Source organism: Carya illinoinensis, chromosome 3, assembly GCF_018687715.1.
Source record: "Carya illinoinensis cultivar Pawnee chromosome 3, C.illinoinensisPawnee_v1, whole genome shotgun sequence".
Lineage (NCBI taxonomy): Eukaryota > Viridiplantae > Streptophyta > Magnoliopsida > Fagales > Juglandaceae > Carya > Carya illinoinensis.
The window spans coordinates 43,417,858-43,441,383 of NC_056754.1; the positions used below are offsets into that span (position 1 = coordinate 43,417,858).

The window sequence follows — 23,526 nt, forward strand, 5'->3', positions numbered from 1 at the left end:
GGATACGTTACTAGTATCATAGACATTGTTATATTATAATAGTATATTACAATACGTTACTAGTACTATATTATAATAGTATTATATTGTTATATTGTTGTATTGTTATGTCTAATTTTCTAATGGCATATTATTTTGCTCATAGTGTTTGTTATCGTGATCTTTATGATCTAAAATGTCTAAATTATAATACTAGGCTTGAATTAAGAATAATGATGGACAAAATAAAGAACTTAACAAAAAATAAAAATTAATGAAACAAGATAAGGAAGCAATGATAACTAAGCATTGGGTATTTCTTAGTAGACAGACATAAATTGATGAATAGAAAGATCATTGCAATTTCTCAAGAGAAGAGATTAAAAGTATAAGGAACCATTTGAGTATCCTTGCTTTATTTAAAAAAAAAAAAAAAAGGAGTAAAAACTACTTGATATAGATGTTTTACAACGAAAGACTATAGAAAGAAAATAGAGTATATTAAAAGTCTTGTAATGTAAGCCATGAAAAATTTGTTGGTTAGCCCGTTTATGCTGAAAGGCTTTAAGGGTGGTCTCCGGTGGTGTTCCTTCAAGATATACTTATACAATATATAATAGTATTCTTATATAGTATATATACTTTGTGGCTGAAGGAGGAGGATAAAAACTCAAAATATTTTCACATGAAGGCATCTCAGAGGAGAAGAAAGAATAGGCTGGGAAGATTAAAAGATGGGGAAGGTGTGTGGTAGACTAGTTCTCAGCGTGATAAAGTTCTCTTAGATTATTTTGGAACTCTTTTTGAGAGTTCTAATCCAATAGATCTACTGATTTTCTGGAAGCACTTGCTGATCAGGTAACACCAGCTATGAATTTGGAACTAAGCCAACAATTTTTGAATCTGAAGTGTATTGTGCTCTGTCAGAAATGAACCCTTCCTATGCTCCAAGTCCTGATGGGATGTCTCCTGCTTTCTTTTAGAAATATTGGCATGTAGTGGGATCTTCCATACAGGGCGCGATCCTTCAAGCATTAAATTCAGGTGTTTTTCCTCCGTCTCTTAACCACACATATATTTCTCTTATTCCAAAGAAAAAATGCCCTACTATTGTTGCTGATTATAGGCCCATTAGTTTGTGTAATGTGGCCTATAAGCTTATCTCCAAAGTCATTGCTAATCGTTTGAAAGCTGTCTTACCTAGTATAATTGGAGAAAGTCAAAGTGCATTTGTTTCGGGACATTTAATCACGGATAATGTATTAATTGCTTATGAATTGATACATTATCTAAAGCATAAGAAGAAGGGGAATCAAGGGTATATGTCGTTGAAGTTGGATATGAGCAAGGCCTACGATAGGGTTTAATGGTGTTTTATCCAAAAGGTGATGGAAGTTATGGGTTTTCAGTCGAGTTTTATTTCTCTGGTGATGCATTGTGTTAAAATGGTATCTTTTTCTGTTTTAGTCAATGGAGTTCCGAAAGGGCCTATTATTCCTACTCGGGGTTTGAGACAACGGGATCATTTGTCCCCTTATCTTTTCCTTTTTTGTACCGAAGGACTTTCTACTTTATTGAATGCTGCTGGGGTAGGAAAGGATATTTCTAGGCTGAAAATTTGTAGGAATGCACCCAACATTAATCATTTGCTATTTGCGGATGATAGTGTTATTTTTTGTAAGGCTGATGTGGAGGAGAATAGGAGGGTACAAGATCTGTTAGATGTTTATGAGCAAGTTTTTGGGCAAAAAATTAATAAGGGAAAAACATCAATGGTATTTAGTAACAATGTGGGGGGCTGGAGTTATAGCAGTATATCCTTTTGTTGTGGGGTAATGGGGAAATCCAGTAGTATGAAAAGTATCTCGAGTTGCCTCCAATAGTGGGTAGATCTAAATCCAGGGCCTTTCAATCAATCAAGCAAAGGGTTTGGCAAAAATTGCAAAGTTGGAAGGAAAAATTGTTGTCTCAAGGGGGAAAGGAGATTTTACTAAAGGCTGTAGCTCTTTCGATTCCAACTTATTCGATGAGTTGCTTCTTATTGCTTGCTAACTTTTGTTCAGAACTTGAGGGTCTTATGTCTAAATTTTGGTGGGGTCAAAAGAGGGAGGAAAGAAGGATTTATTGGGTTAGTTGGTGCAATATGTGTGAAGCAAAGAGTAGAGGAGGGATGGGTTTTAAAAATTTAAGATTTTTCAATCTTGCTCTTCTGGCTAAACAAAGGTGGCATTTATTGCAGAATAATGACTCGGTTTTGCATAAGCTTCTCAAAGCTCGGTATTTTTCTAAGTCCAATTTCTTAGATTCCAATTTAGGGCATTGTCTGTCATATACATGGATGAGTATTTGGGAGGCTAAGCGATGGCTAAAGGAGGGTTGTATATGGAGGATTGGTGATGGGCAGAAGGTAAAATTATGGCATGATAAATGGGTACCAGGTCATCAGAGTTTGGATTTAGAACTCGGGGTAGAGGAGTCTCATAGGGAGGATGTTGTGGCATCTGTTTTCCATGTAGATAATCGGGGATGGGATATTCAAAAACTCAGAACTCTCTTCAATCCAATTTTAGTGAATGACATTATGAAAATAATGGTGTTTCCAATAGGTACAACTAATAAATTGATATGGAGCCTCAAAAGAAATGGGCTGTTCTCGGTTAAAAGCTGCTATAGATTGATAATGGATCTTTCTCGGATTGAGGTTTCAAACCTTCTACTATTAGAAGTCAGCAGTCATTGTGGAAAGCCATATGGAAGATGCCGGTGCCAAATAAGATTAAAGTGTTTGCATGGAGGGTTTGCAAGGATAGTCTTCCCTCTAAAGACAAATTGATGCGGAAACAGGTGCTACAAGATGCTAGTTGCAGTTTCTATTTTCACCCGATTGAAGACTTATTGCATGCAGTATATAGTTGTGATCAGTTGCAAGCATCTTGGGCTCAGTTCTTCCCTATGTTGAATAACCTTTCTCCCCATAGTGTATTTGATTTGGCTATGCAGTTTTTTGTTGGAAGAGATTTGTCTAAATTGGCAAGATTTTTCTGCTTTGCATGGGATTTTTGGTTTAGGAGAAATAAACTGGAATTTGATCCCATGAGCCTGTCTCCTTCTCGTGTCATTTCTCATTCATTGGGTTTGTTACATAGTTATAAATCTATGTTAGTAAAATCTAGGGTGCAGTCCCGAAATCATTTCAGCTGGAAGGCCCCCTTTGCTGGTGTTCTAAAACTTAACACTGATGGGGCAATTTTTTCAGCTGCTCATAAAGCAGGTATTGGTGCCATTTTAAGAGACTCAGCTAGGCAAGTACTCATGGCTGTTTCAAAACTTGAAGAAGACGTAGAGGAGCCTGAAATCGTGGAACTTCTTGATGTTTTTAGAGGCATGCAACTTTGTGTTTCGATGGGTATCTCGTCTCTAGAGGTGGAGAGTGATTGTTTGCTACTAGTTCAATCTTTGCAACAGGAAGATATGGCAAATTCCATGCTTGGTAATTTGTTTTTAGAAGTGAAAAGGTTATGTAGATGTTTTACAAGTGTTTCTTTTGTTCATGTGTATAGAGAGGGTAATAGAGCAGATCATCTACTTGCTAGAAATGCTTGGAGAGTTGAGAATATTGAAATATGGTGGGATAGTATTCCAGACTTTCTTTCTCAAGCCTTATGGCTTGATAAATGTCTGTAATTGTTTTATCTCCAATGAAGATGTTTGTTCCTATAAAATATATATATATATATATATAGTATATATACTTATATATTTATATACTTGTATATCATATAAAGTATATTTAATAGTATATGATAGTGATTGACCCAAAATATTGCATATTTCATACATTTAGAACCAATATATTTTGACTATTTCATGACATTCTTATTGGTTTTAAATAGAAAAATAGTTAATAAATCTAAGTTGTGATTTAAATTGGTTAATAACATAGTTTATGCTTTATTTTGTAACTTGTGATTTAATTGAGCAACATTTCCTCTCATGCATAACATTTTTTGGATATTCTACTCTTATGTTTTAATTTTTTTTATTTACTTTTGATTTCTATTTCTTTTTCATTTTTTGAAAGTTAATCGTTCAAATAAATGGTGCACAGCAATTCCTCTCAACATGTTGGTCCCCTTTGACCTTTGCTCAAAACGCAAGTCGCAAAATGAATGAAAAAAAGGTGCAACGCAGCAAGCTACAGGGAACGTGGGCCGCTTCATTTCTCGTGAGGGACCTACGAACTTGAAGATGCAGTTGGGAACACTGGGAGGCACTTGAGCTATGGATCGAAGGACCTAGCTAGAAAGAGAAATGAGGATAGACTCAGGACGCTACAGGGACTTAGCGAAAGGAGAAGGCACTAGCTGCCATGAAGGAAAAGAGGAAAAAAAAGAGAGAAGACATTAAGCTTTTCACGGAAAGGGAAACGAGCATAGATTGGGGACTGTAGCGAAGGAAAGGGTGGACAGACTAGCACAAAGAAAGAAACGAAAAGAGAGCTGGGCGTGAAACCAGGGGAGCCTTTTATTTATTTATTTTTTCTATTTATGAAAAGGGGAGCTGGTGACACAGGACTTGGGGCTAAGGAAAAATATAGTTGCAAGCACAATTGTACATTAATCTGTGCACCAATATGATGTGATTGGTCAAAAAGTAAATTTTATTGAAAACAGTGTTAATTTAAATTTTAAGTATGAATAAATCAATATTGGTACACAGATTAGTGCGCAATTATGCTTGTATGTAGCAAAACTCGGGGGGCTAAAGAGATACTTTAGCTTGGGAAAAGAGAGAGAGTACTCTCACATGGACGGGACGAGTTTTTCAGTTGGTTTTGGCCTGACTTACAAACACGGGCAAAAAGGCACGGGAGGCTCTGTTTTTTCTCTTGGACAGCAGACGGAGAAGCTCTAGTTTTTGAGGGAGAGAGCAGAGGAGATCTTCAGCTTTGGGATTTACGAATGCCGGAAGACGACGTGGAGCATGGAAGCTGGGTAGAGTGAGACGCACTACAGCTGGTTTTGAGGGGAAGCATAGATTTTCGGTTGACATTGGAGAGAGGTTTCGTTGGACGCTGGTAGATGAAAAAAGAGAGTGGAGGTCTGATTTGAGGGGGACGAACGATGAAAGCGACGTTGGACGCTTTTGACTTCAGAGAGTGAAGAAGGGCTTTTGAGCTGTGTGGGAGTGAAAAGGAAGAAAAGGTGGACTTGAGCTAGAAGGGGCTTTTTGGAAAATGGAAAAGACGCTGGAGGTTAAAGAGAAAAAGCTGGATTTTACAGAGAGCAGAGGAGTTTTTTCGTCTGCACGGAGGGAGTTCTTTTGGCACCATTTCTCTTACTTTTGGTCTATTATAGTTGTTTTCTAGATTAAATTTTGTGTTTTATTTTAGTTTTTTAATAGAGAATATTTATTTGATTTCTATGGCTCATTTGATGAATATGGTTGGCTAAATTTTGATACTAAGATTAGAGATGAAGTCTAGTAATTTAGATATTGTTTCCAATCAACAATAGAATTTATATTGTAAGTTTGATCGAGTGAATGGTTTTATTATTAGAAATTTTGATTACCTATATAGTTATCTTGATTCATTGTGATTTTTGAATAATTTTTGAATACATGAATGCTTGAAAAATCATTGTGATGTTCAAATGAGTTTGTGAATGTCTTAACCATCAATCATTTATGTTTAATCATTAGTAACTATTTTTCTTGACCATAAATGCTAAATCTTCCAATTAAATGGAATTATTATTCTAGTTTAATTGAAGTAAATCGATTGGAAACATTATTCTAAATTATTAGATGAATCCTTGAAACCTTAGTCATTCTCCATATCGATTTATTTTATCATTTTAGTTTTATTCTGTTACTTTAAAAATCTCAATCTCAATAATTTTCTCTTCTATTTGATTGCACGTTCCAGTTAGTAATTTATTTTCATTATTTGAGTTTATTTTCTTTATCACATAAGTCAATCCTTGTGAATTCGACCCCGTTAGGTACTATAACACCTGTATACTTGCAGATAAAACTGCACTAAATTTTTGGTTCACTAATTTGAATCAAAGTTTAGGCACAATAGATAGTATACTCATATAGTTAATATTGTTATATTATATAGTATACTTATATAGTATACTCATATAATATATAGTATATACTAGTGTACTAGTATATAGTATATAATAGTATAATCTTTTTTTTTTTAAATGAACATTCTTATTCATCAATGCTCTCAAAGCAAAGAAACAATATAGGAGGGACTTTCCTCCATATTCACTATTACATCATTAACAAGTAAAGTAGATTTTGCTAATGTATGAGCAACAACATTTGCCTCCTTGTGCACATGATGAAAAGAGCAAGAAAGGAAATGCTGCACTTTAGACTTGATGTCACTAATCACCATCTCATAGCTAGACCAATTGCCCTTCTCCATAGATAATTCATTGATCACTTAGAGAGAATCACCTTCAAGGATAATAGCCTGCAACCCCAACTCAAATCTAAACATGGTTGCATGTAAGGCCCAATAGCTTCTACCAATTGAGGATCAAAGCTGATGGTCGATTTTGTCTCAAGCTACTTAACACAAACCCTTCACAATCTCTAATAACTACTCTAATCCCAATCATGCCCTTAATTCTATCAGTTGTTATGTACCAATTGACTTTGTAACAATTTAAAGAGGGAGGTTCCGACACTGGTATCAGAGTGTTTAGGCATATCATTGGTGTTAACCTTCTCCAATAGATCAACTAGCAAATCCTTTAGAAGCTTTTTATACTGTTGTGCTACTACATTTGGATGCTTGAACTCACTTTGAAAGACAAATTGGTTTCTTCTCTGCCATACTCTTTTTGCTAACACTGCTACCTCTTCCACTACCACTAACTCCAAGTTTAAACAAAAATCCTCAACCAGTTGAAAGAAAGTCTTTTGCCAGCAAACGTTCTTTTGAATCATTTTCGGGCATTGGCTCAAAACATCCTGTGTTGCTAGACAAGACGATAAGCCATGAAAAATAGATTCTTCTTCATAACAGAAAGGGCATCTTGGATTGTTAATCACCTTTTTTCTGTACAGGTTCACATTAGTAGGAAGACCTTCTAAACAAGTTCTCCAATTAAAGATTCTATCAACTGGTGGGATATTTAGCTTCCATAAAACTGACCACACTACACTTCCATTATTAGAGCAAGAAGGTTGACCCCTTGATATCACTGCCAATTCCTTCTAAAAATGGTAGGCACTCCTTACTGTCAATTGTCCATTAAAAGAGCTAGCCATATCAATTTATCTAGTTTATTAGTGAAACTGATGGAAATCTTCATAATCATCTCAACTTCCTCCCTCGAGAAGATTTCTATAATTAAGGAAGTTCTCCATTGATTAGAGTCTAGATCAACTAGCTCAGAAACTTCAGCATTTGCATTAAGGACCCTTACTACAATCTGAACTTTAAATGAAGTGGGTTTTGGAATCCACTTATCTTTCCAAATCTGAACCTCTCTTCCATTTCCAATTCTCCACAGAGTTCCCTTTTCAATTAATGATCTGCAATCAAGATACTTCTCCAGATGAAAGAAGGTTTACCTCCCAATTTAGCTTCAAAAAAGTGGACTCTAGGGAAATATTTCAATTTTAAAACTTGGGATGCTAGTGATGAGGATCTTGAAGAAGCCTCCATCCTTGTTTTGCTAGCATAACCAAATTGAAATTTTCAGCTCTCTAAATCCAAAACCTCCCACTGCCTTAGACTTCCCTTATTTTGTTCCAAGAAATCTAGTTAATTTTCCTTTCCCCTTTCTGCTACCCCCATCAAAAGTGCTACATTTCCTTGTTGATCTCTCTGATCAGATTATGTGGGAATCTAAAAATGCCCGTGCAATATGTAGGTAAGACTTGAACAACATCTTTAAGAAGGATTTCTTTAGCAACATGTGAGAGAGACTTAACTTCGAAGTTGTTGATTCTATTTCTCACTTTATCTAAGATACTTCCAAAGGACTTGGCTCAAGCTCTACCAATCAAGGATGGTAATCCAAGGTACATCTCATAAGGGATGCTTAATCTAATACATTTAATGTTCAAGATTAATTATTGTGATTCTAATTATTGTGATTCTCTAGAGGTATTCCTGGTGAATTGGATAGAGGTCTTCTCCTTGTTGAGTCTTTGTCTAGATGCCTGTTCATAAGTTTTTAACAGGAAAATTAACCTGCTCCATTCAAGTGAATTGGCTCTACAAAATAGCAGAATGTCATCTGCAAAAAAGAGATGATTAATCTTAAGTTTGCCTTTGGCAAGAGGGACTCCAGTTATAGCACCAGTCATCTCAACATTGTTCAATAGGGAGCTTAGAGCTTCTGCACAAAGGATAAAAATGTAAGGTGATAAAGGACCACCTTGCCTAGTTCCTCTAGATGGTTTGAAAAAAGGTTGAGGAATACCTTTCAACAATATAGAGTAGGATAAAAAATCCACACACTTCATAACTAACTCAATCCAACTCTGTGCAAAACTCATCTTGCTCATGACAACTCTCAGGAAGTCCCACTCAAATCACCTTGCTCATGTCGAGCTTTGGGGCCATAAAACCAGATTTACCTAATATATGTTGTTCATAGTGTGCATGGCCTCAAATGCAACAATTAAATTATCAGATATTAGTCTCCCTGGGACAAAAGCTAATTGAGTTGGTGATATAAGATCTAGCAAAATTCTCTTCAACCTATTTGCAGTAGTTTTTTTAGATAATCTTGTAGAGAACATTGAAAAGACTAATTAGCCTAAAGCCAAACACTTTAATGAGAGATTTCATTTTAGGGATAAGAGCCAAGAATGTGTCATTAATGTCATAAACCATACTTGTTGACTTAAGAACATAAAAGACTCTTTCAATAACCTCTCTACCAATAGAATTCCAGTGAGTTTAATAAAAAGCATGAGGGAAGCCATCTGGGCTTAGGGAGCTGAGGGGGTTCATCTAAAGCACGACTTCCTTCACTTCCATTGTAGTGAACTTCTTAGTCAATAGACTGTTCATAGCTTAAGCCACAATATGGTTCATATGCCTTAGATATCTCTCAATCCCTTCAAGATTACTTGTTGAAAAGTGCCCCTAGAATAAGCCTTGGAACTAAGGATTGATTTCTTCTAGCGTGGACAACACAGAACCTGAATCACCAAGAATTTTGTGGATGGAATTGGTTTTCCTTCTTTGATTAGCACATTGGTGGAAAAACTTGGTACTTCTATCACCTTTTTTTAACCATTTCTGCTTTGCCCTCTACTTCTATTTAATATCCTCTTCCTCTAGCAATAATTCAACCTCCTTTTCTAATTCTTTAATTCTGCTGCCCATTTCACTCTTATTGGATTCTTGTGCTCTCGAGAGCTGATCAAGTTTGGAATTGATAATTCTTTTGGAAATTAAAAAAGTCAGCTTACTCTGGCTCATCAACTTTGCTTTGCATCTTTGGAGGCCTTCAAAAGCCTTCACCAGTTTGTGATTAGCCAACATAGGTTTCTGCCATTCCTCCTTCACTAATAGCTAACAATCCTCCCTAAGAGCCCATTTTTCTTCATACTTGAATGGTTTGTCTATTCTGCTTGAATCCAGCAACTAAGAAGCCATATTGACAATAATTGGCCTATGGTCTAAAGTATGAGTTGCCTTAACTGAAATAGATGATGAAGTAAATATTTCATGCCAAGTTGGATTACTAAAAGCTCTATCCAACCTTTCTTTAGTGAATTGTCCACTTTCTCTGTTATTACTCCATGTAAACATATCCCTAACAAATCTTGGATCACTCGAATCATTGTCCTCCATTAGCTAATTTGAGTGCTTCCATATGGCTATAAGGTCTCACGGCTGCCCCATACTTCTTATTTTGGTGTAATATCTCATTAAAGTCTTCCAAACAAAGCCACTCTATGCTAGGGGGAGGTCTAAGAGCTTTGAGAAGTCTCCAACTATCTAGTCTACTTTTTGAAGTTAGAGGATTCCCATAAAAGCCAACTAGAATCCAGTCCTTCCCTACTACAGGATGAGTAACTCTCAAGGAGATATGGTTCCTTGTGTAAGATTCCAATTCCATTGCATGATCCCCTCTCCAAAGAAAAGCAATACCTCCACTAAGGCCTTTGCTATCAATCACAAAACTATGGTCAAATCCGAACCTTGTTCTCACAGTCTCAATTAGGAAAATAAAATTTGGGCTCTTATTCTTCACCGAAGTGTGAAGCTCTCGAACTGTCCGAGGGTTCCCAAGCCCTCTGTAGTTCCAACTAAGGCAACTTGTTGCTACTGGTGGGACTGCCTAGCAGCAACCCCCAATCCTTCCTAGTTTAAGCTCACTCCAGGTAAAAGCACCGTTTTTGCCTTCTTAGAAAAGCCTCCATCTTCTTCTCCCTCTTTCAATTTTCTCCTACCCCTTTTAGAACCTCCAGATATATATGCTTGCATACTAAGTGCATTAGTGGAAACACAAGTTTGGAGAGACCTATCATGGCCTCTTCTTTTCCAATTGGCTTGCTTTTTAGTCTTTGCTAATCCTTGAATCTGAGTAGTAAAGAAATGATCCATTGAATTAACCTGATTCAGGATTTACACTTCCTTTTTAATGCTGACAGGTTGGCTAGTCTGCCTTTTTAGAGATTTTCCTTCAGAAGATTCCATAAGATCGTCTTTCATCCAGTCAACTCTCTCCTCCATTTTCTGATTTTCCTTTCCTGGACCACTATCATCATTGTAAGGTAATGGCATTTCCTTTGAATTGTCTTCCTTATTTTGAAAGGAAACAGTTGCTAAGTTTGGAATATTGCCCAACGACCAAAGATCCTCCTAAATTTTCAAGTGTTCCTAAATCCTTAGATTGCTCCTAAAGTTCAGCTATCACCGTGTCACTTTCCTTTTGTATTTTCTCATCAAACCTCCTTTGCTGCCTGTCATGAGATTTTGCTAGTCACCATCTCCTCCATACTTCTTGGACGTATCTCCACCGAACTTGGAGGGTGTTGCACGAACCCATAATCCATACTGAGGGTTTCTCTCCTTTGATGAGTCCATCCTTTTACCAGCCAAAGAGCAACCTCTCTTTGCATGTTTGATAACTCCACATTGAAAGCAAGACAAAGGGAGACGTTCATATTTAAAAGGAAGCCATATTTGTGTACCTTCAATAGACAAGAATCTTCCTTGAGTCAGAGGTAGAGTTATATCAATCTCTACCTTCAAAAGCAGGAACTGACACCAACATACTACATTTCCATCAACTTTCACATCCAGCACCTTGCCAAGTCCATGGCCAATTAGATTACCCACTTCTCTTGACATCCTAGCAAGTGGCATGTTATGTACTTGCACCCAGAACACTTCAAAAGCGAATTGAATATTTTTTGGAGAGTATGGCCATCAAACTCTTGTAGACAGACCAGCATTCTATCAAGGACCAAGGCATCCCTTGTAAGACTCTTAACTTGTCATACTCCTTCTAGAACTCCACTAGAATTCTATTACCTCTTACATCCTTAAACCGAATCCACCACTTAGGCTTCCAAATTGTAGACATGGTTGATTTAAACGCCTCCTTGTTCACCTTTTTGTTAGCAACAACCAATGCAATCATACAAGTTTTGCCTTTTGAAAGAGACTCCTTCATGGTTAAAGGAGATAGTACAACCTCTTCTTTTTCGTGATCTGTAATCCTCGTTTGGATTGGGAAAGTGTTTCATCTCATCTCATCTCATCATTACAACTTTCTCAAAGCTCTACACAAAATATAATAAACAATTCAATTTTTTCCAATTCTAAATGTTTAGCTAGCAAGCCAACCACTTTATTACCTTCTCGAAAAACATGATTGACGGTGCAGTCTAGAGAATTCAAAATATCAAAGGCTTCCTCTCAGAAATCCTCCAAATGCCACCCTTCACAACGTCTATTCCCCCCCCCCCCCCCCCCATGAAATGACATTTATAGAGTCAAGTTCAATTTGTACAAAGTATAGACTCAAAGATTGACACATTTGAAGCCCATGTAAAAGAGCTAATAATGCTGCTTTATTGTTGGAGACAATTGCAATATGAGATGAAAAAGCGTGAATTAAACAACCATGCTCGTCTTTAATGATACCACCAATACCTGAAGGACCCGGGTTGCCAAAGTTTCTTCCATCTGTATTAATTTTAACATAGCCCAAAGCAAGTCGACTCCATTTAACAACTTTACATCGGTGGATTAAAGGAGCTACCACAGGGAAGTTTAAAGAATTAAGCACTTGCATATCAAAGGATGATAATCTAGAGACTTCGTGGATGTTCTTGCAAAAAATCCCAATCCAATATTTTTTAGAATTCAACACAACCGAATTAGGTACATGAGACCCTTCCGTGCATGCTTGACACCAACGTCTCCAAAATCTCCAGGTAATAGTATACTTATATAATAGTCCCCCAGATTCAAATAGTATATCATAGTATACTTATAAGTATATGGTATTAGTATACTATATAATATAACAATATTAACTATATAAGTATACTATTATATACTATATAGTATAGTACAATAATCTATATATTTACGATAGTATATATAGTTAAGTATGTAATTATATAGTATACTTATATATACATTCAAATCGAGAACTGGCCTGTTCAAACGAACAGGGATCTTGGACAAAAATGAATCTTCATACTATATTCTAGAAGCTTCACAAATCTATGTTTTTGAACATGATCGTACATAGTTTGAATGGCTAAAGCATATGTTCAAACGTCAAAAATTCTATTCAAACAATTAATTTAAACAGAAAAGTGCTCAAACTGGCAAAATACTAGTTTAGATGAGACTACTCAATACAAAATACCCAGTTCGAATGTCAACCGGTTTCCATTCGCACAAACCACTGTTTGAAGCCCAACCTTCACCATATGCTACCACTAGCCACCAACTCCACCGCTCGAAGACCCTTTTCTACCATCTAAGAGGAATGGCCCATCTTACAAAACATCTTAAGTGCATTTTATATCACTAACAGGTGGTTGAAAGGGGGTAAGATTTCAAGTCCAATCTGATCCCTTTTGGTGTTTTCTGGCCATCACACACGGCATTTGGCCGTAGAAATGGAGTGAAGTCTAGGTGTAACAATCCACTCCTTTCTCTCTTATGATCATGAGTCTCGTTATGCGTGCCAATTTTTGAAGAGCTCCAAAAATATTATAATTGTGAAAATTTTTTTAATTTAAATGATTTAGTCATTTAAAAATATTACGAGATGTTGAAAACTTTAAATTAATTTAAATGGTTTTATTCTCTTCAAGTAATTAACAAGACTTCATTATTTTAATTAATAATGAAGAAATATTATTTTATGAATTTTAGCTTATAAAATAATATTTTATCTTAAGTCCTCTCAGTGTTTTAAATTAAATTAATGTTTACGCATTTTCAAATCAATATTTAAATCCTCACCGTTAGATCGTTTTGTAGATCTCAAGATGAAGGACCTAGATTAAATGCCCAAACTCCCTCTCTTTCTCCCTCACTTTTCCCTTTTCCTCTCTCTCTCCTCCCTTCCCCCCAGCATGCATGACAAGCCTCTCTCATCTCTCCACCATGCTTCTCCTTCTCCAGCCCGGCACCACCACCTGCCACCTAGCCTCACTTCCACCACCAGCAACTTCCTTCCCCACCGTCGAGTCCAACCCCACCAACGATGCGCTCCACGCCACCCTCTCTCTCCTCCTACAGCATCCCAAGCAAAATGGGTTTCAAAACCCATTCTTCCTCCTAGCGACAATGGGGCATCCGAGCACCTCCACCTGCTCCACCTCCATGGCCTGCCTTTCCCTTGACTCTCTCCCTCTCCGTTGGACCACCTCACACATGCACACATAGCATCCACGGGTTCTCCACCATGCACCACCGTAAATGGCCACCCATAGCCTCCAGCTACCACCGATAGCTTCCCCTCGCCACCCTCTTCCTCCTTCAACCACCCATAGCCCCGATCTACACCTCACGCACGCCCCCTCTCTCACATGGGTTCCTTACACGTCTTAGATCAGTAGCCATGGACAACCGTGCCACTTCCACCTTGCACCACAGCTCCACCGCACCTCTCTAAAGCTCCTTCATGCCTAGCCAAGTTCCCTTAGCTCTCCCTCTCCATTTCCCTTGGTTGAGACCCATGACCCAAACTCCTCCACAAGACACCGTGCCTCCACCATGTGCCACCTCTACACCACCATGAGACCACCATTGTAGGACCATGACCAAACCTTTCCCCGCTTAGATCCACCCTGTAGCCACCTTTGATTGCCCAAATAGCCACCATACACGGTGCTAACTGCCATGCATGACTCTTTCGACGCCTTTAGCCATGACGGGCAGCGAGCAATGCACAGGTTATCCCGTTAATGGTATAACCCTCTATCTCTCGTTATTTATATTAAATGTTAGTTGGTTGGTTGGATTGTAAATTGTGTTGTTAGTATTGTGTAGTTCGCTATGAAGTGTGGTTGTGTAGTGAAGTGTTGGACATAATTGTGTAGTATGTTGCGAAGTATTGTGGACTATGCTGTGAAGTCTGTGTCGTAGTTGTGATGTAGCGCAGTGTGTGAAGGGAGTACACGTGGAGTGTACTCCATGAAGTGAAGTGATACACCATGTGGCGTGTCGCAAAGAAAAGGATAGTTGCATAATCGAGAAGCATAGAGCGTGTTGTGTAGTGTTGGGAACTATAAAATATTTTCCTGAAGTAGTTGTGATGTAACCCTGTCATAGTGACTGGTGTCACGATATAGCTTGAGGTTAGTCTCGAGCTACGTGACGAGACCGAGGCATAGAATGAATGGGTCTTGTCGCGTAAGTGTTGGGATGAACTTGTAAAGGAAGGGAAGTAGGAAGGTTCTGCTGATCGAATTTGAGTAGAAGTTAGTATCGAAGTATGGAGTTTGTTTATACAAGCGGGCATTCAGTGGACTATAAGTCGATCTTAGGTTATAAAGGGGAAGGTACATGTGCATCTAGTGAGACACGTGTACCGGATGAATTTATCATATATAATGGGTAATCTGTCCTAAGTATGGTTGCAGGATGTTTAAGCCTCAGAGTTAGCTTAAATTCATGTGGCATGCATGGATGGGAATGAGGATTGAGTATGGGCTAGGATGCATGAAGATAGTAATGGGTATGTTGTCTAGGATTGGGGCGTGACTTAATTGGTCTGAGTCATGCATCAGAATGTGGTTTATATAAGAGTAAGACGAAGGTCTTAGTATCTTAACCTTAAGGTGAATCATGGAAGTTCACTTTAAAGGATAAGATCTCGAAGTAGAACACTGAATTTGGAAAAGGTGACCCAAGTGGGTCCCAGAAAGAGGGAACGTGATAATGAAGACATAGAAGATGGAAGTAGTGATTGAAAATAGACCTCGAAGGTTTTAGCATAGTAAACGGCATGTAAGAATATAGGGATAGACGGAGAGTGTTCTAAGTGAAGTGTAGTTCTATTTCTAGTATAGTTGCTTATGTACTAGATAGAGAATGACGTTAAGGTTATGTGTATATATGTAGGTTACCATATGACATGCACATGAATGGACTGCATGAAATGAGTATGGTATAGAGTCCAGGTAAGTATTATGTTTATACTCTTCTACAGTGTTTTAAATAAATGAAAGAAATGAAAATAAAATTCTTTTCCTTTATGAAATGACATGAAAGATGTTTTAAGAAAGTATGCAAAGGATAAGTCTTTAAGTATATGCATGTAATGGCCCTTCTTGGCAGCCCCTTTTTATGCACCCAAAGTATTAGGTGTATGCATGTGAATAGATGGTATAAGTAGTAAGTATTGGATGTATTTTCACGAAATGAAATGCGAGGCTGATGCCTCATGCTTTAAGCAATGTTTTAAAGGACGTGAAGAAAGTGTTTTAAAATGCCCCTATGAAAGATGGTGCTTTTAAATAATACCATGAACTAATGTTTTAAATGATACCATGAAAGATGATGTTTAAGCTCATGCTTTTAAATGACTTTTATGAATGAACGGACCAAAGGACTAAAAGAATTGAAAAGGACTGAAATGAATGAAAGGACTTAATATTTTATTATATGAAAATACGTAACGGCCACATGAATATATGAATGGGTACCAAAGGATTGGACTAGGCAGATTGCAAGGCCAGATAAGTAGTACTGGTAATTCAACTAGTACTGCACCCTAACATAATGGGTTCCTAACTTGTGGCCACAGGCGGAATTAAGGTCTAAAAAACCGCTAACCCTCACGCATGGGGTGCAACAGTGTGCAACGATTAATGAAAGTGATAAGAAAGAATGTATGCATATTAAGAAAAAAATGTATGTATGCTAAGACTCTTTAAGAAATAAAGGCAGCAAGGCGTGGGAAACTACTTTACGAAAGAAAACCCTTTTTAAAGAAAAACCCCACCTCGTAACATTTTAAACGAATGAATGTCTATGTATCATACGCATGAAATGATGAATGCATGACTGAAACCCTATGTTGTTATATTTTAATTGTATGAAGTAATGCTTATGAGTCATCAACTCATTATAGTTTTTATGTGTGCCCTCCCAGGAACAAGAAGAGCATGACGCATCAAAACGGACACAGCTCAAGGGGAAGAGCATGGAAGCCTAGGCATAACATTTTGTATGAGAGACTTTAATTATAAAATTTAATGTTTTCCATTGTAACCCTTTAAATTAAGAAACACGATTTATTTATAAACATGGAGTCTTTTGTATCCTGGCATGGAATGAAAAGAAATTTCAAAAGGAATGATAATTCTCGTCTTTTTTCATAAAATCATTTTCTAATCACCTACCACAAAGACAGGCGTTACACTAGGCCTCACTCCATGTTAATTTGGACCAATTAGATCTATGGATTCTTGATGAATCCTTAGTTTATAGGTTCATTTCTAAGTTGACTTAGCCATGGGTTTCATGGATGATTGCATTCGAACGACATCACACATGTTCAAAGCCAAACAGACATTTTAGCATTCGAATGAGAAACAACATGTTCGAACATTAAAAATTGAGCTGCCATTCAGTTTGAATAGGTTTGGCTCCCCATTCGAATGAAACATTTATGGAGTTCAAAGGTCATAGGATTTCTATTGCTCGAACAACATATTATTCCATTTGAATGAGTAGTAATTGTTCGAACAGGTTAAAGTTTTGTTCGAATGGTTATAAACCATTCTAAAAAGGATCGATATTGTTTGAACGTTATTATTTTCATTTGGATTAAATACCTAGTCGTTCGAACAAAATAGTTCCTGTTTGAATGAAGTTATTTCTAGTTGAACATCACAGTATATATTATAGTTAGAACTTTCCAATTTATTTATATTCGTTGTGTATTTGTTTTATGAACGGTGAACTAATGGCATACATGGGAAGAAAAAATGGGAGAGAAGGCCAACTTATTGGTGAAGCTAGTGATATGAGAAGGCTGATATTGGTCGAGTTGGAGATCATTATAGAAGATTTTTGCAATTTTGTATGAGATGGTCATAGCCTCTTTTCTGTTATCAACGATAGAGGATGGGGCTTGATTTGTCAGTAAAGGGGTGTGGCCTATCCAGACATAGTGAGTTTTACCAGGTCATGCATCAAATGGAGGCTAATGAGGAGTCCTTCTCGTTCGTTATTCGGGGAGTGACCCATTACTATATCAGCAGACATTATAGCTGATTTTCTTAGGATCCCACATGAGATGATGCATACCCTTCACAACAATCGACAGTAGGGGCAGATGCTAAAGATGCCATCGAGGATGACGCTTCAGCAAGTGAGCATCCCACACATGACGAGATTCGTTAGTTGATGCATGACAATTTGGCTCCTCTATATGACAACAACAAGGTGATCAAACATGTTGATTGTATTACAGTTTTTTTGAATGCTAAATTTAATTGTCTCCCGTAATATTGATTTAAGGAAACACAAGAATAACTTCGGCATCAAACGGGCTCAATTTGTTTTACGGATAACACGAGGAGACCCAATTGATCTGCCTTTATACTTCCTCATCCGCATCTGATCTGAGTCACAGTATTTGAGTGTAGGTAGTCTACCTCTAAGTTGATGATCTCTAACCTCCTAGTTCAATTGGGGGTTAATGTACTAATGACACAATGGAGGCAACCACAGATCGGGCCCTCAACCACAGCGCATTAATTGTCTAGTGGCATAAGATAGTGGCACGAAGCGTGATCTAGCTTCTACTGATGTCGGTATTGATAGACAGGCAGCATGGGCTACTATCATGAAAATACGATCCCTACTCGAGGAACATCGCACACTTTTGCTACTGGAGATGGAGAGGATCACTACGCCTATCATGGTTCAACCGCAAAAGATTGAGGGATGCATTGCTATCATCCAAAAGGACCTGGATAATCTTACACAGTAGTTTTATTTTATATTTGATTGACTTTTTTTTTTTTTTTTTGTATCAAACGTTGTCGATTTAATGACTATATCTCTTTTATTTGTTATATATAGCTAGCTTGTTTTTAATCCAAAATCAATTTTCTTATTTTATTTACTAGTTTAGGATAATATAAAACATGACACTCCTTAGAAGGTAATGTTTTTTTAATTTGCAACTTTTATTTAGCATAATAAAATTTATTAATTAATTTTTAAATTAATTATATAAAATTGCAAGGAATATGATATATTTTTATTTAACATAAATAAAAATAAATCCGTATAGGTAGATTTTTTATCTTTTGAAAATGATAATTAATAAACTCAAATAATATTTATTTCTAAAACATTTGAATGCCTTCCAACAAATTTCTATAATTAAGCTTATTTCAATTGTCTATGGCACCGTTCAAATGCCTATTATGAGCATTCGAACAGTTTATACCTCCGTTTGAATGTAAAACTACCATTTGAACCATGAAGCAACCACCCCACACTACATCAAAAGTGGTTTTTTGGTATGAAAATTTTCATCCCAAACAATTGTGATTTCATCTTAAAATATTTCTTGAGACGAAAAAAAATCATCCCCAGATCATTCCAATAACAGTGTTTTGAAAGATATTTTAGGATGAAAATGTCAAATTTTTCCTAAAAAATATCTTTTGGAACAAACTTGAGCAAAACCGTTCGATTTCATCCCAAAATCACGTTTGAACTCTGCATAAGTTCAAACACATCCTTCATAAGTTGTCAATCGATACCAGTCCATTCAACCAAATAGGCATAAGGAAATGTTCGAACAAACAATTTGATGGTGAAACAGTAAATTATATTTGAACATATTGAGTAAGACGTTCGATCAGACCATGATAGGATCAAATGATTTGTTATGACATGACCTTCGAATGTTTGTTTCATGTTTGATGATTTCGTTTGAACGGTTTCAAGTATTGTTCGAATTCATTTAATACCGATGACATTTGAATGTTTAGTATCTATATTCAAATGGTTTTAGTTTTTTGGTTCGAACAGTAACTATTATATTTTACCCAATAATTAAAAACCAAATAGACATACATAATATTTACAAAAATATATTACAATTTATTCAATACCCATTAAAGTAGTTTAATAAGTGTAAACTAAATAAATAAAACAACTACCATTCTTCGTATAGAATAGATCCCGAATCAATAAGTATAATGTAAATTAGTTGCTTGGAGGTGCTGCATAAACATTTGCATTTAGAGTTGTACCTCTTTCCTCTACTCTTCTTGTTGTTGTTCTTTTTGTTGCTTGTGCATCTCCATGTCTGCTTGTTTCACCAATTGAGTCTCTAACTCATGCTATCTTGTATTCAATTCTTTGATCTTGGAATTCACATTCTCTAACGCTATAAAGGTGTTTGAGGCAACCCCAGATGATGAGGAAAGGCTAGAAGGCTTTACACAATGATCCAAACCCCTCAAATATCCTAAATATTAATCCAAAACTTAAGAAAAAAATTTCAATATCACTTGTTAAGGGATTTTGATCTAATACAAATTCAGCATGTAGGGCAACCATTTTATCCTACACAAGAGAAAGAATTAATATTGTCACAAATATTCAAATATGTTTATGGATATCAGGATGAGTCCACTCTATATTACAATCCATATTTGATGTAGCATATAATTTCGTCAAATCATATTTGGTATCTAACTCTTGCAACAAGAGATATTTGTTATGATATAAAGTCATTAGAATACCTCCAAATAACAAACTATATATAATGAAAAAAAAATAACATTACCAATTTCTTAGAGCGAAGGTGGAAAGACCTTCAGCTTACATGATGATGAATCTTCAATTTCGATCTATTTTCTTTGTTTATAGAATTCGCTCCTACATAGAAGTTGTAAATATTAGGAAGTGAAAATTATAAATAGGATACCAAAAAAATCATTTAATTCACCTTTTAAGATGGATCCTCAAACATCTCACAAAATTTTTACCAATTGGAAGGTCGAACATCCTGAAAATGATGTTGGTGTGCATCTTCTTTCTTCTCGAATTTATTATAATGCTCATGACACCTAGCCTTATACTTTCAGAATGTATTACACAGAAGCTCATCGACAATCTTACTTTCCTCTCTCCAACTAAAATTTAGTTCGAAGCCATCCTTAGAAAAATATATACACAAAGATATTATCACCCAGAATATTCTAAATTTTGCATGCATATTATATAATATTAGCATAAATAAATTATTTAAACATTACCAACCTATGCGTTTTGATAAGTTCTTTTACATCTTGGGAGACTTTCTAGCAAGAACTCTTAGCCAAAGGTGCATAAGTTTGTCTAAGAGCACCCACATGCGATGTAAGCTAAGCTGTTGGTCATCCTTCACCTCCAGTATGTTCGTCAGGAATGTTAACCTTAATCTTACTCACTTTTGAATATTTTTCCAATGTCATGCCTCTAGTAGTGCCTTGACCTTGACGAAATTGTATTGTTAACTCTATAAAATATAATATTTGTTGTAGAAACGAAGTAAATGATGGTTAGAAATGATGTAACATGTATAAATGACCTTAATTGAAACAAAATGACTATTAGATTTTTACCCTATTCCATAGAGTCAATCTCTAGTGGGCGAGTTAGGCGAAGAGCTAGGAACAAGTGTAGATGGGATGCGAATTTCCTTCCTCTTCGGTGGCCTAGTTTCGAAACACTGATATATTCATTACATAAAATGATTTGTCATAAAGTGTAATGTGAACACAAAACCGCTCAATCATCTGTATCAATTTCATTTGATCGTTTGCCCTCATCATCTGTAGATACTTTAGACGACTCAACATTTTGCTCAACTGTTGCATCAACAATTTCAGTCTCAATATCTTCACTATGTAATGAAATCATCTCATACTAGCTCAAATCTACAAATAAGTTAAAGATGGGTTGACTCACTTGGGATGCTACTTGAGTAGAGGGATCATCCTTCTTCATCTTATCCCTCCACCGTGGGGATAACATCATATATATTTCTTGGAGGAAACTTTTGTATTACTCGTCATTGAATTCCTAACTAAGAATCATCTAAGTAGAATACTTGAGATTCTTGAGAATCCAAAATAAAAGGATCATCTTCATACCATTTTTTTAATATATTAGTACTTAAAAAATGTTCATCATCACGCACTCACCTTCAAGGATTGCTTAAATCCGAGCAACCACACTTAAACAGATACACCACAAGTTCTACCAAATATCTCATACCAATTATATCGATAATAATCACATAGAAATCAATGTTTTCTCCATCTTGACTTCATTTGATTAGGACACCACTATTTTGTGTTTTCCTATAATATTCTCAGTTCATTGTGTGACACCTACTTCCTCGAGAAATACATGCAAAACATCAAGCAACACATCTCAAGTGGCCACGCGCCAATGCATACAGTTCATCCGATATATCGTTTGGATTGCTCGCATGCATTTGTACAACTTATATTTATTGAATAAAGTATAAACAATCAATATATATTTTTGGTAATTCAAACTCACATCGGAAGTGTCATTACCCATTATTCAAACCATTTCATAAAACTCCTATTTGTGTTTCTGGTTTATATCATTTACTCCCAGTTCTTTGAGCGTTAATATGATCACTGACATTGAAGATTACCAAATAAGTTATATTCTTATAATTCTTTTTAAGTTATATTCTTAAAATATTAACTTACTTCAAATAACTCTCTATCTCAACAAAATCGTTCAGCATGTATCACTAAGCTTTCTTGAACTCTGTTCCACACAAATCATAACCACGCGTTGTATCAAGTGGACATACTTGTTGGAAATACAAAGAAAACCCATTTCTTTGTCTTGCTTGGTCCACATCAAAGTTTCTTTCTGGTTGATCAAACCTTGTGTCAACTCTATGGAAGTATTTGAAATAGAATGTATGCCATTCATCATCAATATATGTTTCTACAATTCATCCATCTAGGCGGGCCTTGCTATCCACTGTGCATTTCAACTTCCCACGCAACTGTTCAATAAGATACATCCATCTATACTCAATTGGTCTTAAAAGTTAAGCCTTACGTGGCTAATGAACATCTAAATGAACCATGATGTCAAAGAATGACGGTGGATAAATACTCTCCAGCTTACATAATATTATAGCAATTTCTTGTTCCATATGATCCATATTGAACGCTCAGAGTCCATCGGCTGCCCATCACCACCAACCTTATCATCTTAATCTTATCCTAGGCTTGTGTAACAGTTTCATCTTTCATATTTATCTTATCAATGTAACAAACTATTAGATATTACAATACACAGCCAAAGCTTCTACATTCAATGTTCTAGCACATAACTATTTAAAAAATGCACCTAACTGAGTCAAAGGCACATGCACATTTCTCTTTAAGTACCCATGGATACCAACAGCAAGATATGATGTAAAAATGCATGACAATTATGATTTTTTAATCCAGTAATTTTCTATTCATTTGTTCACACACAACTATTAGATTCAAGGCATATCCGTCAGATAATTTATTCTTTATTGGCCACTCATAAAATATAGCATTTTCATTCCTTGACAATGTATACCACCTTGTTAGATGAACCACTTCGTTGCAAGTGCATTTCAGGTCTTATTCCCAACCCCTTCAAATCCTTCCATGAGTTTAATGTATCCTCCATTTTGCCTTTAATTGACATCAATATTTTCAACATGGACTGTTATATATTTTTCTCAATATGCATAACATCAAGACAATGCCACAATTTTAACTTTGACTAGTGTGGGAATTCAAAAAATATACTCCTTTGTCCAATTCAACTCATTCATAGTTTGTTTTATCTTCTGTTACTTTTGACCAAATTCATTACAACTAACATCTACAAATTGTGTAAGTACATCTTCTCCAAACAAATATGGTGGAAGGTGCCCCCATTTAACAGTGCCATCAAATATCTTAGAATTTCCATGCCATTTATGGTTACCAACTAAAAATTGAAGATGACCCATGAAGCAT

The 23,526-nt window shown here is 36.2% G+C and overlaps 1 protein-coding gene across 1 annotated transcript; it reads right to left on the minus strand.

Moving 5' to 3' along the window:
- Positions 1-9,809: 9,809 nt before the first annotated feature.
- On the minus strand, positions 9,810-10,759 carry LOC122304834. The gene is made up of 3 exons (XM_043117100.1): positions 10,625-10,759; positions 10,367-10,555; positions 9,810-10,313 (listed from the first exon to the last, which is right to left on the minus strand). Exons 1-3 carry the CDS (start codon positions 10,757-10,759, stop codon positions 9,810-9,812), a joined length of 828 nt encoding a protein of 275 aa, XP_042973034.1.
- Between the last annotated feature and the right edge of the window lie 12,767 nt (positions 10,760-23,526).

Excerpts from the sequence above, each read along its gene's own strand:
- LOC122304834 (XM_043117100.1), bottom strand. The coding sequence starts at position 10,759 with ATGCCATTACCTTACAATGATGATAGTGGTCCAGGAAAGGAAAATCAG. Across the intron at positions 10,556-10,624 it reads AAAGGCAGACTAGCCAACCT|ATTCAAGGATTAGCAAAGAC; the intron begins GTCAGCATTAAA and ends TTTACTACTCAG. Across the intron at positions 10,314-10,366 it reads TTTCTAAGAAGGCAAAAACG|GCAGTCCCACCAGTAGCAAC; the intron begins GTGCTTTTACCT and ends GGTTGCTGCTAG.